Raw genomic sequence first — 17,874 nt, forward strand, 5'->3', positions numbered from 1 at the left:
CTGCCTCTACCTTCCATGTGCCTGGGGACAGATGGTTGCCCTTTACCCTACAGATAAGAGTTCGAAGAGCTCTATTCACCGCACTTACCAACTTTGTTGTCGCTACACATACGGTGGAGATATGGCGGCGAGAATGTTGGCGGAATAGAGGTATTTGGCATTTATTGGTATTTTGGTATCTAGGATAAATTGCAATGGATTTGCTCGATTTTACTGTTGATTAGTAGTAAACATGCGGGGATGCTACAGTGAAAAGGGCGCATGTTTGAGCCCCTTCGTTCTCCTTGTGTAGAGTAAAGTCTATTTGGAAAGTCAAAATTACCATTTTTTTTTTTTAATTTGGCGGCCTCTACTGTCTATATCCTTGAGGGCAGAAGGTTGCCCTTTACACTACAGATAGAGTTCGAGGAGCTCCATTCACCGCACTTGTCAGCTTTGTTCTGGTTACACATATGGTGGGATTATGAGGCGAGAATGTTGGCGGAATGTATTTTTATTCTACAAAATCAGCTTGTGTTTGGGATTCCCATTTTGATGCCACTGTATCCGCAGTGAGTCAAGGGGGAATACAACGCCGCCATTATTTCCGGAGATTAGAGACTGAAACATTTAGGTAGACAAAAAAATAAGGCTAGGTAAAATTGCAATGGATTTGCGATTTTACTGGTGATTAGTAGTAAACATGCGGGGATGCTACATTGAAAAGGCCGCGTGTCTGAGCTCCTTCGTTCTCCTTGTGTAAAGTCCTTTTTGGTAAAGATAATCAACATTTTTTTTTTTTAATTTGCCGGCCCCTACCATCCATATCCCTGGAGTCAGAGGATTGCCCTTCACACTGCAGATAGAGTTCGAAGAGTTCTATTCACCACAGTTGTCAGCTTACATATACGGTGGAGTTATGGCAGCCAGAATGTTGGGTTTAGCTTTTGTATTTTTTTCTAGAAAATCAGCTTGTGTTCGGGATTCCCATTTTGATGCTACTGTATCGGAGTATATAACACCGCATCCCGTTCCTCGATATCGCTACTATTTCCAGAGATTAGAGACTGAAACTTTTAGGTAGACCAAAAAATAATGCTAGGAATAATTTCAATGGATTTACTCGATTTTACTGGTGATTAGTAGTAAACATGTGGTGATGCTACAGTGACAAGGGCGGATGCCTCTGCCCCTTCTTTCTTCTTGTATACAGTAAAGTCTGTTTTGGAAAGTTAAAATTACCATTTTTTTTTTATTTGCCGGCCTCTACCGTCCATATGCCTGAGGTCACACGGTTACCCTTTACACTACAGATAGAGTTCGAGGAGCTCTATTCACCGCACTTCTCAGCTTTCTTCTGGCTACATATATGGTGGAGTTATGGCGGCGAGAATGTTGGCGGAATAGGGTTTTAAAGTTTTTGTATTTTTTTTTTCTAGAAAATCAGCTTGTCTTCGGGAATCCCCTTTTTTATGCTACTGTATCTGAAGTCAGTCAAGGTGGAATACAACACCGCATGCCGTTCCTCGATATCGTCATTATTTCCGGAGATTAGACACTGAAACATTTAGGTAGACCAAAACAATAAGGCTAAGAAAAAGTGCAATGGAATTTCTCGCTTTACTGGTGAATAGTAGTAAAACATGCGGGGATTCAACAGTGAACACCGCGGGTGTCTGAGCCCCTTCGTTCCCCTTGTGTAGAGTAAAGCCTGTTTTGGAAATTCAAAATTGTCATTTTTTGACAATTTACCGGCCTCTACCGTCCATATGCCTGGGAGCAGAGGGTTGCTCTTTATACTACAGATAGAGTTCGAGGAGCTATATTCAACACACTCGTCAGCTTTGTTCTGGCTACACATACGGTGGAGTTATGGCGGCGAGAATATTGGCGGAATAAAGCCTTGGTATTTTTTTTCTCGAAAATCAGCTTGTGTTCAGGATTCCCATTTTGATGCTACTGTATCCGGAGTGATTTAAGGGGAATACAACACCGCATCCCGTTCCTCGATATCGCCATAATTTCCGGATATTAGAGGCTGAAACATTTAGGTAGGCCAAAAATAAGGCTAGGAAAAAGTGCATTGGATTTGCTCGATTGTACTGCTGATTAGTAGTAAACATGCGGGGATGTTACAGAAAAACCGGTGGGTGTCTGAGCACCTTCGTTCTCATTGTGTAGTGTAAAGTGTGGTTTGGAAAGTCAAAATTACCATTTTTTTTTATTTGCCATCCTCTACCATGCATATGCCTGGGGGCAGGGGGTTGCCCTTTACGTTACATATAGAGTTCGAGGACCTCTATTCACCCTACTTCTCATGTTTGCTGATGATTTCGCACTTGGAATTTCTCAGGATAATGATGTTTTGATAAAAAGACAGCTTGACAACACATCGTTCAAGATAATAGACTGGTGCAATGCCAGTAAACTTAGTATCAACTCCAATAAGACTGTAGATATTAAATTTTTTTCTAACAGAAATATTACTGACTTGTTTTCCTGAGTTAAGTTCCTAGGCATTCACCTCGAAGCCGGTCTGGGCTAAAGGAATTTTCATGTTACGAATCCTCAGACAAACATTATGTTATGATTCTTTACTTACGGTTTATTATGCCCAAATTTAGAGTCACTTAAGTTACAGGAAGATTTTGTGTGGTACCCGTAACAATACTTCGGTTTCTAAGTTCTTTATTCTTCAAAAGAGGGCAGTGAGAATTATTAGTGGTGTCCCTACTAGAACTCATTGTAAACCACTTTTTGCACAACTATGAATACTTACTTTGTCGTCAGTGTTTTTCTCGATTGCCTTCTGTATGATAAGCGTAATGTCCATAATCTTCCTAGTTGTTCACGTTGCAGACTTGACATATATTTCACCAAGTACAAATATAGTACAGAAAGCAATAGTTTTATTTCCACATCTTATAAACTTTATACCTCTTTATCATTGCATATAAGAAAGACGTCATATTTTACTTTCAGAAGCTTGTGAGAAGGACATTGATGGCAAACCCACTCTACAGTGTCAATGAATGTAGCAATATTACGTTTTAGATACTATTTTGTTTTAATCTCATGTAATTGACAAATCTGCACATTTTAACCCGATTTTATACTATTTCTTTTATATATATCTATCTATCTATTTATCTATCTACCTACCTATCTATCCATCTGTCTGCCTATCTATCTATCTACCTATCTGTCTATCTAGCTAGCTATCTATTTATCTATCTATATCTATCTACCTACCTACCTATCTATCCATCTGTCTATCTATCTATCTATCTATCTATCTATCTATCTATCTATCTATCTATCTATCTATCTATCTATTTAAATGTCTATATCTACATATCTATCTATCTATCTATCTATCTATCTATCTATCTATCTATCTATCTATCTATCTATCTATCTATCTATCTATCTATCTATCTATCTATCTATCTATCTATCTATCTATCTATCTATCTATCTATCTATCTACCTATCTATCTATCTATCTATCTATCTATCTATCTATCTATCTATCTATCTATCTATCTATCTGTCTGCCTTTCTATCTATCTATCTATCTATCTATCTATCTATCTATCTATCTATCTATCTATCTATCTATCTATCTATCTATCTATCTATCTATCTATCTATCTGTCTCTCTGTCTGTCTGTCTGTCTGTCTATCTATCTATTTTATATCTACAGAAACTTCGTCATCGACTTCCATGGGGATGGGGCGCCATCCTCTCCCTGTATTTTCCTCTCTAGTTTTGCTCTGTTTTCTGTTACAATTTCCCTTTAATTTCCCTCCATTTTTCGCACTAATTTTCCTACATTTTCCGTTCCAATTTCTCTTTAATTTCTGCTGTAATATCGCTTTACTTTCCGTTTTAGTTTTCCTCTATTTTGCGTTATTATTTCTCCTATAATTTTTTCTCCAATACTCTTTACTTACAGCAATAATTTCTCTCTGTTTCTCTCTCTAGTTCTCTTCTCACTCTAGTTCCTATCTCTCTAATTTACCATAATCTTCAGTCTAATTTTCCCTTATTTCCGCTCTAATTTCACTCTATTTTCCGAAATAATTTCCCTCCATTTTCTGCACTATTTTTCAACTATTTTCCGTTATATTTCCCTCCACTTTCCACTTTGATTACCTCTAATTTTCCTCATTTTTCCGCTCTAATTTCTCTCTATTTTGAGCTCCAATTTCCCTCTATTTTCTGCTCTAGTTTCTCTCTTCACTTACTGATCTCTCTCTTTATTTTCCGTCTTAGACTCACCAATTTTCCCCACTACTTTCTCTTCATTTTCCGCTCTAATTTCAATGTTACTTCTGCTCTATTTTCGATCAATTTACCGCTAAATATCGATCTATTTTCCACTCTAATTTCTATTTTCCCCTCTAATTTACCTCCATTTTCCCCTCTAATTTCTCTCTATTTTTTCCCTCTAGTTCTACTCTCTTTTCCGCAGTAATTTCTCTCTATTTTCTGCTCTAATTTCCGTTTAATTCCGCTTCAATATCTTTATATTTTGCGCTCATATTTCCCTCTATATTCCGCCCTAATTTCCCTCCATATACCTTCTTTCTTCCGCATTAACATTCCTCTGTGTTCCGCTCAAATTACGCTCAATTTTCTGGCCAAATTTCCCTTTCTCTTTTGCTCTAATTTCCCTGTACTTTTCCGGACTAATTTCCATTTAGTTTCCGCACCAATTTCTTTCTACATTCGGCTCCAGTTTCCGTCTATTTTCCTCTAAATTCCCTCCATTTTCCGCTGTAATTCTTCTTTCCGCTCTAATTTCCTTCTACTTTCCCTCTATTTCCTGCTTGTTTCCCTCTATTTACACCTCTAATATTCCTCTAATTTCCTTCCATTTTCCGCACTAATTATCCTCTATTTTCCACTGTATTATGCGCTCTAACTTCCCTCTATTCTCCGAAGTAGATTCCCTTAATTTTTTCTTTAGTTTCCGTCTAAATTCTGCTGTAATTTGGCTCTTTTTTCCGCTGTACTTTTCCTCAAATTTCCGCCCTAATTTTCCTCTTCTCTCCGCAATAATTTCCTTCGAATTACAGCTCTAATTTCCCTATAATTTGCTCTACTTTACGCTCTAACTTCCCTTCTATTTTACTCTCTAATTTCTCTCTATTTTACCTTTTAATTTTCGTCCATTTTCTGTTCTAATTTCCCTCTATTTACCGCCGTAATATCTCTTTAATTTCCGCACTAGTTTTCCTCTATTTTCCCCTCTAATTTCGCTCCATTTTCCACTGTAGAGTCTCTCTACCTTTCACTCTTCACTCTCAAAATTTTTTAAATTAAAAAAATTCCAAAGCTTTAACATTCAAAAAATTAGAAACTCAAAATTTCAAAATATCTTTCAAATTTAAAAAAAAAAATTCATAATTAAAAAAATTACGAAATTTTCAAAATTCAAAAATTTCAAAATTAAAAATCTTAAATTGAAGATTCCAAAATTTTGAAAATTTCAAAATTCAGGTAAGAAATTTTCAAACTTCTAAAATTTCAGAATTCCAATTTTTAAGTTTAAAAATTTCAAATTTTCAAAATTAAATTCTTTTATTAAAAATTTCTAAAATACTAATTGAATAGTAATATTAAGTTTTTAAAATTTTGAACTCGTTAATTTAGAAATCTTATATTTTAAAATCTGAAATTTCGAATTTGAAAAATTTGAATATTTGAATTATGAAATTTTGAATTTTTAAATTTTAGATGTTTAAAATTAAATTTTGAAGGTTTGAATTTTATACTTTTGAATTGAAATTTTGAATTTTAAGTACTGAATTTTGTATTTTGAAGGTGAATATTTCAAATTTTTAATTTTTAATTTTGCAACACTTGAATTCTGAAATTTCCAAAATTTTGACTTTTAAAAATTAAGGAAGTTTTTAATTTAAACATTTTGAATTTAAGAGAGGAAAAGAGAGAGGAGGGAAGGAAAGGGAAATTAAAAACTCAAAATTTTCAAACTTCGAAAATTAAATTCTCAAGTTCAAAATTTCAAAATATCTTTCAAATTAAAATAAAGTGAGAACTTCATAATTCTAAAAATAAAAATATTACGAAATTTTCAAAATTCAAAGTAAAAATTTTTAATTCAAGATTCCAAACTTTAAAAATTCAAAAATGTCAAAATCTAGGTTAGAAATTTTCAAATTTCTAAAATTTCATAATTCAAAAATTCAAAATTTCTAAGTTGAAGAATTTCAAGTTTTCGAAATTAAAGATTTTTGCAATTCAAAATTTCAAAATTCAAGCATTAAATTAAGTACATAAGTTAGGTCAGATGCAACAGTGTTCATGAGTAAGATAGTTATAAATAATAAAAGTAATATAATACAGTTATATGAACACTTTTTAATAATTGAATAAAATTAATAAAATCGGTTAAAAACCATACATGTTTCGGATGAATGCTCCACCATCTTCAGTGGTAGTACCACGACGCTGGTACAGTTGTTTTTAACAGATTTTATTAATTTTATTCAGTTATTAAAAAGTGTTCATATAACTGTATTATACAGGGTTGGGCAGATAAAACCGGTCCGTGTTATGACATTGATAGGTACTAATGATTTGAAACAAACTTCAAATGGAATGAAAATAAAATGCATTTACCTTCATAATAAATGTTGGAAGTGTCCTCCATCTGCATCTAGACACTTCTGTGCACGTTTTAACAGGTTCATAAAAACACGTGTCAATTCCTCATGGGTCTGCAGATGCAACTGCAACCATATCCAACAACCAGCTGCAGAAATTTACACGTTTATCTCTATCGGGCTCTTTTAATTGTTGTACAGCTGTCACTCGGTAGGCCTACGGTTTGAATTTCAAACACTTCAACACACGTCCGCAAGTTCTCCTACTCACATAAACCTGTTGAACCAATCTCGTGGTAGACTTTCGAGGACTCCTAGTTATAAATTCATTAATTCGCGCCGTAAGTTGAGGAGTCCGGACAGAAGGAGTTCTGTTCCTTGTTACATTTTTTATGGATCCAGTCGCATGCCATTTTCGCACCAAATCTTGAATGCTGCTTTTCGCTGGTACTGAGCGAAGCGGATATTTGTCTCTGAATAATTGTTGTTTCCTTAATAGGGCTGGTCTGTAGGTACATACGCCTCCACAATGAATATTCGCTCTGGTATTGAATAAGTCATGCTCATTTAAAGAACTCTTTACATGTGTTTAGAACGTCTGACTTTTAAACAGCAATCAGAAGAGGTTATAAGCAACAATGGCGCAACAACAATGACACAAAACACGCGGAAGATACAGTATAGCCAACATAATTACATTTTCAAGAAAAAAGAAAGAAAAAATCAATACCCTACATCTACATAATTTATTTTCCAAATCATATGACATGAGATGGGGCCGGTTTTATCTGCCCAACCCTGTATTACTTTTATTATATATAACTATCAAGCATTAACATTTTTAAAAATTTGAGTTTTTTAATTACTAAATATTTAATTTTGGGGAATTTGAATTTTTAAATTTCCAATGTTTGAAATTTTGAAATTTAAATACTGAATTTTGTATTTTGAAGGTGAATATTTCAAATTTTGTGATATTTGAATTCTGAAATTTAGAAAATTTTGAATTTTAAAATTTTGAATTCAAGAGGAGAGGAGTGAAGGGATGAGACGAAGAGGGGAGAGGGAAGGGGGAAGGGAAGGGAGAGAAGAGTGGGGAAAGAAGAGAAGGGAAGGGAAGAGAGGAGACGAGACGAGACGGGAGCGGAGGATTGGGGAGGGGAGGGATTGGGGAGAAGAGAAGAGAAGAGAAGAGAAGAGAAGAGAAGGAGAAGAGAAGAGAAGAGAAGAGAAGAGAAGAGAAGAGAAGAGAAGAGAAGAGAAGGGAAGGGAAGGGAAGGGAAGGGAAGGGAAGGGAAGAGAAGAGAAGAGAAGAGAAGAGAAGAGAAGAGAAGAGAAGAGAAGAGAAGGGAATAGGAGAGAAAAGAAGAGAAGAGAGGAGAGGAGAGGAGAGGAGAGGAGAGGAGAGGAGAGGAGAGAGGAGAGAAGAGAAGAGAAGAGAAGAGAAGAGAAGAGAAGAGAAGAGAAGAGAAGAGAAGAGAAGAGAAGAGAAGAGAAGAGAAGAGAAGAGAAGAGAAGAGAAGAGAAGAGAAGAGAAGAGAAGAGAAGAGAAGAGAAGAGAAGAGAAGAGAAGAGAGAAGGGAGAAGAGTGGGGAGGAGAGAAGAGAGAAGGGAAGAGCAAAGGCGAGAAGAGAAGAGAAGAGAAGAGAAGAGAAGAGAAGAGAAGAGAAGAGAAGAGAAGAGAAGAGAAGAGAAGAGAAGAGAAGAGAAGAGAAGATAGGGGAGAAGAGAAGATAGGGGAGAAGAGAGAAGGGAAGAGCAAAGGTGAGGAGAGGAGAGAAGGGAAGAGCAATGGTGAGGAGAAGAGAGAAGGGAAGGGAATAGGAGGGAAGAGGAGAGAAGAGAGAGAGAAGACGAGAGAAGACAAGAGAAGAGGAGGAAAGAGAAGGGTGAAGAGAAGAGAAGAGAAGAGAAGAGAAGAGAAGAGAAGAGAAGAGAAGAGAAGAGAAGAGAAGAGAAGAGAAGAGAAGAGAAGAGAAGAGAAGAGAAGGGAATAGGATAGAGAAGAGGAGAGAGGGGAGAAGAAGAGAGAGGGAAGACGAGAGAGAAGACAAGAGAAGAGGATAAATAAAAGAGAAGAGGAGAGAGGAGAGACTTACTTCAGACAGAATGGCAACAAATTGGGAATCCCGAACACAAACTGATTTTCGAGAAAAAAATACCAAGGTTTTATTTAAACCCCTATTCCGTCAGGATATTGATGGTGCTAGTGGTGCTGGGAGGTGGTGACTGAGTTGAAGGACCATTATTATGTAAGGTACGTAACAAATATTACAACTTATCTTTTTTTTTTCTCTTGCATAATAAAATTTATTTACATCAATCTAACATCTTTGTACATGACAATGAAAACTGGCCCCCTAAAAATTACAACTGATACTTTTTGTTTTGTCGCATACAACTTAAAAAAATTATTTACAATATACAAAATTCTTCACAACTGTTATGTCGATTGTTTCTTAGCAAAAACAGCACACAATGTCTCAAAAGTAGTGTCACTTACATGTATGTTAAGACCTTTAAGGTAGTGAAAAAATCTGCTGCGACGTCTTGTACTGGAAACAAGTCGACCCTGCTCATAGCGACACACAGCTCGCAGCATGGGACTGTAGTCGCTAGCCACTGAAGAGTGGTTAGGATGACTCCACAGTGGAATTGCAGGGGAAGTAGCCTCATCTGCTCCATGCTGCACCAAGCGCCATCTGTAATATCATAGTAAATAGTTTCGGTAATCTTAAACATAAAATTCATGCGCTAAACTAGGACAGAAGTGTCTTATGAGTCAGACAATGCCATGAGCGGGAAAAAATCTTGTAATGTACAATGTGATTCTCTCATTAGAGGCCCCAAACTTCTGTTAATAAAATCGCTTAAATTCACAGACACATGCCTTGAATTATGAAAAATACAACTTTTTCAAACTAATGCTGAAAATAGCCTTTCTACTCGATGTCCAAATTTAGCAAACATTTTTTCTTAAATGTCAGCTATTATACATGCAGAATATGACAAATTAGTTTTTTAGGAACACCTGCGTAATGATTTTAGTGATGATGTGATAATACTGTATCATCTCTTCGGACAGTTTCCAGCCTCCTCAATGCTTACTGACGAGGCTTTCAATTGCTTCCTAACTTACCAGTTTCTGTTTACAGAATGTATCAAAATTAATAGAGGGGAAAACTGAAACGGTTGAAAGTATACGATAATACAAGCAAAAAAGTTCCAGTAAACATGAATCTGCAAACAGAGATAACTGCGAATATTTTGTTACAAGCCGCCACTGACTTCATTATGAAATATCGTCCTAGTTAATGCAAATTTATTTGAAATGTATACTTTTCGTTTAATTCCCCATCTAAATTGGCTCAAATTTCACCCATGGTTTACCTTAACAAGGAATATAATACTACTTCAGCACATTACATGTTACAATTTACTGCACACTCTTAACCTGTTAAAGGTGGTGTTCCACCTCTCGGCAATGTTCAGTTTTGTAAACAAGAGCACATCGCGGACTGCTTCTTGTGCGCAACAAGTAAAGAATTTGATGTTAACAACAAATGAAATCAGTGGCGGCTTGTAACCAAATATTCGCAATTATCTCGCAAACAGCTCATTTACTGGAACTTTTTTGCTTCTATTATCACTTTCAACCATTTCAGTTTTCGCTATTAATTTTGATACACCCTGTATAACTTATTGAAGGTGCACATTTACATTAAATGTTATCCGAAATATTCATCCTCACACTTTAAATGAACCTATTTGTCAGTATTTACGAGAAAGGAACACTGTGTATATGTTTTTACGCGTAAAAATGCAGCTACCAATGCTGCTGCCACTTTAAAGACGGAATTATTCAAAGTCACAGGAAGAGTCCAAACCTGCTGCGAGGAAGGGAGACGTATTTTTATGCAATTCAAGATATGTGCATAAAACATTTGCTTGTCGAACTACAAATATAGATTTTATTAACAAAACTTTGGGGCATCTAGCAACGAATTCCTCTGTATAGCAAAAGAAGCAGTTAAAAAAAGTACTGTAAACTAGGATAAGACTGATTTCTAGGGCTGACATTGATCACTGTGAAGGAACTTAATGTAATTTATTAAAGGGAAAGAAAAGAAGGTGTGTTATTTGTTGTTTACTTTATACTATTTTTGTCCTGCTCTGTAGTGTTGTGGTCTAAGTTATCATGCCTGGACTTGCATTACAGGATGAGCACTTGTTTCAGTCCTCATGGGGAAGGGATTTTCTCATGAAATTTGGGCCAGTGTGGGATCAGTGCCCACCCCCAGCATCATGGTTAACTTGGGGAGCTATGCTAAGCTGCAAAATTGTTTCGAAAACCGTTGTGATGACCACACAATCCCTCCATTCTGATTGGATGATCATTCACCACCGCTGAGACCTATGGATTTGAGGCCATCAGCTGGCTGGTCAGCCTCGGCCCTTCATGGGCTGTTCACATCACGAATTGCACTACGTTACTTTTGGTGACAAACCAGCTCAATGTTAGAAGACTTTTTCTTCTAAGTTCTCAGGCGAAATCTACAAAGGTAATAATTTGTTATATTGTTTTTGGCTTATATAGTGATTCTGTGGGATGATTTAAGAGATCATTATGAACAAATTTCATACAGGAACCCGTGTCCAGAAATATTTCATTTGGTAATTACGGAACTTGATGTGTGCTAAAAGATCTAAGTATCATGGGGCTATAGTAATAAAAATCATTGTTTTCTTCAATATACGAAGTGATGATGCCCTGGTGATTTTTGTAAACTTTACAAAGTTTATGTGAATATACAGTGCGTTCGTAGCTCGGCCAGACCGTTCCGTGGTGGCTTTGGACTGGATGAAGATTGGCGCACCTGCTACGAATGCACTGTATATAGAATCTTGTTTACAGTGTAATTAAAATAACAATCTGGAACTGAACTCATGGCCAATGCACTGAAACTGCACTTCAGTGAGATAGGCCAAACTTTTTCTTCTCTCGTGACAACAGCCCTTTAAAACAAAAGCGGATCAAGTTGTGTACTGTAAGTGATAAGTCTAGTACGTTTTCAGCATTTAAAAATTATTTAATATATTATTTCATAGGCTATATACGGCTGAGAAAGCACAATGGACACGACATATTACAAAGATATTGATCTTCTTAGAGAATTGAAAAATATGTTTATGGGAAGATGAGTCAGCAGACTAAAACAATAAACTAAAATGGAAAAATGCTATTAACAAATCTAGATTAGAGATTAACAAGTCACCAGAACATATTAAACAAAAAGTTCGCAAGTTAATATTCACAAACAAAAGAAATAGAATTAAGTCCACAAAATCATGAAGCTGCACAGAAAACAAATATAAAACTAAATGGGATTTCTTAATAAATGTAACTGATTGCCTTTAAGTAGTTTCACTTCAAAACTTCACAAATAGTTTTACACACCTCCGACATTATACATGAAATAGTGCACTTCAATAGAAAACAATATATATGACTATTATTTGAAGGATAATTCAGGCTCATTACATTGTTGTTGTTTAGTCAACTGCCCAAAGACAGGTTTGAACCTCATTAAGTGACACCAATAAGGTATCACTCATGAGGCAACCAAGCCAAGTAGGTGGCCAGTTCCTTTCCCCTTTCATTGCATACATCACTGACTAGTAACATATTTCACTGATCGGACTTGAGATGATCATTACATTAATGGTGAAACAAATACAAATATCTGTTTATATACATTCCACTGCTGCATACCCACTTACTAGTTGTTAAAAATATCAATGTTACTGCAAGACATTCTGTCTGTGACATGGACTTCCTCATTAATGTTTTCCTTCGTATTAACAACACTAATTTCCCCAGCAGACAATAGAAATCGTTCTCTGACATTCCTCCTATAAAATATTTACAGAATTCTTTGTCTTTCCCATACAACTCATGGAATCTCTGTAGCACTAACAAACAACTATGAAGATGGAGTTGCATGTAACGAAGTTGCACCACATAAACGGCATGTAGTGTGTAAACACTAATGCAACTTTTTTGCAGTCACACCGTTTTTCAAGTTGCACAACTAGAATATTGCGAATTCTGTACTATTATTAACATGCATCTCTAGACACACCTTCATCTCAAACAGCAGAAATAACTAAAATCCTCTCTCAATTAAAGAATTGTATTCCAATGGATACCATCCCATTGTGGAATCCTGGGAAATGAGAATGCAGATGCTTTAGCAAAGAAGGGCAGCACTGCTACTTACAGACCTGTTATTAAATCTATGTATTACTCTGTGAAAAGATTTATTAAATCTACATACTTAGACTTCAACAAACAAAATTTGATAACACAATCTCAAGGGAAAAAATGGAACTCTCTGCATCATAATCCACAGTTAATTCCCGATTTACCACGAAAATCGTCTGTAGCTGCATTTAGATTGGCAACAGGCCATGACTGTTTGGCCAAACACCTGCATAGAATTGGAATATATCAGTCCCCATTGTGCAACTCTGATCAAAAAATGGATTCGGAACACCTCAAAATCTGTGCTTCAGTGGTTGGTCTTGATAATATCTTTGAAAAATATTGGAGTGCAAGAGGTCAAATGACTTTATTGTCAAACGCCTGGCATTAGAAAACAACAACATTTAAAACGAAATAATAAACCCGAAAAGGATTACAACTCCACTGACTTCACAAAGACATGACAGCAATTATTCAATCATAACTGAGCTACTAATCTTGCACATTTTTTTTTTTTTTTTTTCATAGAGTATCTTGTATTGTTCAAAGAAAATTCTTCTAGCAGATAATAGCCTTTACAAAGCCACTAACACTCCTGCGTGTGTATTTCGCGATATGCTTACGCTGACACAACACTATATAAATACTAATGCAGCAGACTATCAAATACTCAATGTTAAAGCCAGCCGACTATACACAGACTTTACCACTTTCCGCCATCTTGGAATTTCGCCATGCACAACAGGATCACTAACAAGAGACACCTACTTCCCAACAATCCACGACCAACTCAAAAGCCATCACTTCAAACCTACTTTCGTAACGCAGTTTCTTTCTGGACATGGGAAATTTGGAACTTACTTCGACAGATTCAACATTCCAGCAGACATCGACTCTACATGCTCCTGCCGCGAAGACCTTCACAGTGTGAAACACCTTCTATTTGACTGTCCTATTATTGAAGCAAAGAGATTTCAAATAAAGACACATCTTCTGGAATGCGACACCGAATACAGGATTCCACTATGTGAAGTGATCAAAAAACCTTGTTGCTACAGACAATTTATAGACTTGCTAAACTTTATCTTTAAAAGACTGTAGACATATACTTCACCATTATCTGTGTAAAAAATAAGTAGTATAGATAAGTGGTATACCGTATACAAAACTAAAACCCTAGCATACCACTTGGTGAATTAGGGTTCTTTTCCACGGATATTTAATAATAATAGCAGATAATAGCCAACACTTTTAAAGTCAGCTAGAGAAAGGGACAAACCTGCATCCCCTTTTATTTTGTTGCGATTTTCATTTGAATTCGGTACTTACAAGGAGAGGACACGCTCTATATATCACCAAATTAAATAAGATTGTGTGAGATAAAAGTACAAGACGTACTGTTTAAAATCATACCTGGTATAGGTGGCCAATGACCCCTCGTTTTGGAAATATTGGCTATTGTTTGTGACATACTTCCGTTAGGTGCCTAATAGGTAAACATTATACTATGTAACAGCGTAGCTCATATGGTTGGATGCTGAGTTGTCATCCAGGCAACCCCAGTTCGAATCTTAATGCCTTCTCATTTTTTAAAACTTACTATTATTATTATTATTATTATTATTATTATTATTATTATTATTATTATTATAACTGAAAGCACAATTTGGCCCAAGAGTGCAACGTCAAGTAGATGAACTCACTTCTAAATTCGGAAATATATGTGTAATACGTTCTTCATCAGGAAAGCTGACATCTCAATTCCATAAGCAATACCTGGAGAAAGTAATAAAGACATATGTGAAAGAGCAGCCATTTCTTCTAATTCTGGACTCATGGGAAGGGCAGGTAAATCCTTCTTTGTATTATGAAATATTTACAAATGAAGAAAATGAAGTAACGTGCAACCTTAAAGTGATTTCACCCAAATGTGCTGGATTATGCCAGTCCTGTGATGTTTATCTTTTTAGACAGGTGAAGATTTTTATCAAATATTTGCAAAATAGCTCTTTCCTTTTACAAACGGGACGACAAATTGCTTCAAGGAAGGATGCCCTCAAAGTTCACTCCTTAATTCACTTTCAGTTGTCAGCTCATATATTCAAAGCCATGTTGAAATATGCGTGGTAAGCATCAAAATTAATAAACGAACGAGAAGTGTTTGTGAATGTGAAAGATGTCTGTTTCGCAGCAGAAGTGCGGAAAAATGTGACTGTGGACAACCTTTTTCCATTTGCTGTGCATGGTGCAGGAAATGTGTATGTTTTGTGTGTTTTTATGATATTTATCATAATGAAACATGTACAAAATGAAGTGGAATAGAAACAGAACAGACACCAGTGACCTGCCTACGTGAGCAATATTTCCTTGTTTATCCTTTACAATACAATGTTAGTTAATTAGCAATTTGTTTAAAACATGACGAAGCGTTCAATATATTGAGAAATATGATATATGTAAATAGATTACTATTATCACACTATTAATCATTATTAAAAGAAAAAAAATAGGACCAGTTAAGATTCGAACGCAGGTTCCCTGAATAACAACTCAGCACCCAACCATATGAGCTACGCTTTTACACAGTCCAATGCTTCCCTATTGAGCACCCAACGGAAGTATGTCACAAACAATAGCCAATATTTCCAAAACGAGGGTCATTGGCCACCCATACCAGGTATGACTTTAAACAGTACTTCTTGTACTTTCGTCTCACACAATCTTATTTTATTCGGTGATATACAGAGCGTGTCCTCTCCTTGTTAGTAAAATGCTCATATAGTGATCAGCACCAGGTTAAATGTCATTAGGTCCACTTACTTTTTCTATACTACAGTTGTTACAATCTAAATAACGAATTACCCAACAAACTTACCGTAACTCCTGCTGTGTTGGTCTCGTGAATGTAATCCTGCTGACCTCCTCAGTATTACTGCAGCCTCGAGAATCTTGTAGACGTGCTCTGCAGTGTTTTACACTGCCTTCAAGCAAATGGTGGCAGATAAGTCTTGACAATGAATTCTCCCACCAATGACAATGAGTCTCTTCATTCAACGATGTGCCGTCCTTTGGAACCTTATCCCAGCTTCGAATACAAGGCTCCCTACTACTAGCAGTGACTCTATTGAGCGATATGACATCCAGGGCAGACATGCTCTCCATCATACGACACATGCTGTCCATCTCTCCCTGGCTACAACGATTCCTATCTGTTTTTTGGATTTCTGACAGTTCAGATTTTAAGTTTTCCCTTGTTTCTGTATCTGTAGTCACACTTTGTAACGAACATTGCTCACTGTCTCCTTCACTCTCTTTAACTGTTTCTTCTTTTGTTGTATTTATAGTTTTCATCACTTGTTGAGAACCTACTCCTTCCATAGAATTCTCTTCACGCACTTCAATATTCATTTCATGCTTCCCAACTTCCAAATTAGGCTTCATAATAAGAGAATCACTCTCGTCAGATGTTACATCTTTAACAAGATCCAATTCTTCTAAAGAAGATTTAGCTTCTGTATCAGTCACTGTTATGCCTTCACAAAGTAAAGGCAAAGCACTAATTCTTTCATGGATTGAAGCTTCTGGTAAGGATAGAAGTGACGCAAGATTCCACCATATGAGAACCAAATCAAATGGCAGAGGAATCTGAAAGTTGTTCAAGTGATGATCATCATATTCCATGAACATTTCTAAACACTTAGTATGCTCAGGTACGGATAATGGAGTGTCATCTGTTTCATCTTCAGAAGCACAACTCAGGTTTGAATGTTCATCTACTGCACTGTCTGGGATTGGGGTTGAAACAATGTTCTTGTGTACTGTAGAATCAGGTAGCTCTAACCTTTGAGGTAAGGTGCTTCCTCCACTAAGTATCCAGAACTGTAATTGAAGCATTGTTCGACGAACATCACCAGTGTTCAAATCCAATAACCTTTCAATTTCTGTACGTCTTACACGAATGCCTTCCAGGAGACACACCAACTGCAACCAAACACCTGAAACAAAGATTAAATGTTGCTGTATTATGGTAGAGTAGACGCAAGCAGAGCTTGCCATGGAAAGCTGCGCGAACATTCGGAAACGTTTGGGTATACTCGACCTCGCTTCGATTCGATTGGCAAACTGTCGACAGTTCTCAGTCGTCTGCTGGCTTGATGTTTCGAGTGAGATTTATCACAGCGCATGTAACGTAACCTAAACCTTGCTGCAGAGTAACTAATAACATAACATTGTTGAAAATACAGAAGCACGATTTTTTTTACACATAAAATCACTGAATGAAATGACAAAGATGTTATAAGAAATATGTAATTGTTGAAAATACAAAAACACGAATTTTTTACATATAAAATCACTGAATGAAATGACAAAGATGTTATAAGAAATATGTAATCGTATAATAATTATTGATATTTGACGTTGTAATAAAACACTAATACTATGTGATTTTATTAAAACGTTCCAATAACTAAGGTAATATGGTCGATTTATTTTAATCTGTATATACTCCTTATGTTACGAGCGGAGCCTGTTTTGTTTTTCATACATTTATAAACGTTATAAATAATTCCCTAGTTTGACTGTGTAACGTTTTATTAGCACTTCCAAATTTAGAGCGAAATAGGGGCATTGTTAAGTACATAGAATGTTATACAGAACTCTGTTATTTAACAAACACACTTTGAACAATAAAAACTCTTGATATCAGGGATAAAACGCAGAAAATGTAACGCAAACGCTGGCTTCTACCCACTCTGCACAATACACTCCACGATATGAACAGCTCAAGACCGTGCTTTCGAATGCACCCTGTAATCAGCATTAGGTGATTCATAGCAGCCCTGTAACGAGCATGGTGGCACAAGCACCGAATATCGTTCTCTGCGCATCAGTCAAATGGGCAAGCTTTCTTTGCGCTTCCTCTACATTTCCATAGTACAGTATTATCTATGAAAATAGTACGTCAATATGATCTACACCAAGAATGAAAAACT

The 17,874-nt window shown here is 36.1% G+C and overlaps 1 protein-coding gene across 4 annotated transcripts in view; it reads right to left on the bottom strand.

Annotated features, from left to right (window-relative positions):
* Positions 1-8,898: 8,898 nt before the first annotated feature.
* The window catches only part of elg1 (enhanced level of genomic instability 1), a 57,230-nt gene continuing 48,254 nt past the window's right edge, over positions 8,899-17,874 (bottom strand). For all 4 annotated transcript variants that reach the window (XM_069845394.1, XM_069845397.1, XM_069845396.1 and 1 more), the window contains exons 10-11: positions 15,756-16,875; positions 8,899-9,317 (exon numbers count right to left, since the gene is read on the bottom strand). In XM_069845394.1, the coding sequence (XP_069701495.1) occupies positions 9,059-9,317; positions 15,756-16,875 (1,379 nt within the window). In that variant the 3' untranslated portion in view covers positions 8,899-9,058. The remainder of the gene's footprint in view (positions 9,318-15,755; positions 16,876-17,874) is intronic.

The sequence above is a fragment of the Periplaneta americana genome, chromosome 14, assembly GCF_040183065.1.
Source record: "Periplaneta americana isolate PAMFEO1 chromosome 14, P.americana_PAMFEO1_priV1, whole genome shotgun sequence".
NCBI classification, from domain to species: Eukaryota; Metazoa; Arthropoda; class Insecta; order Blattodea; family Blattidae; genus Periplaneta; species Periplaneta americana.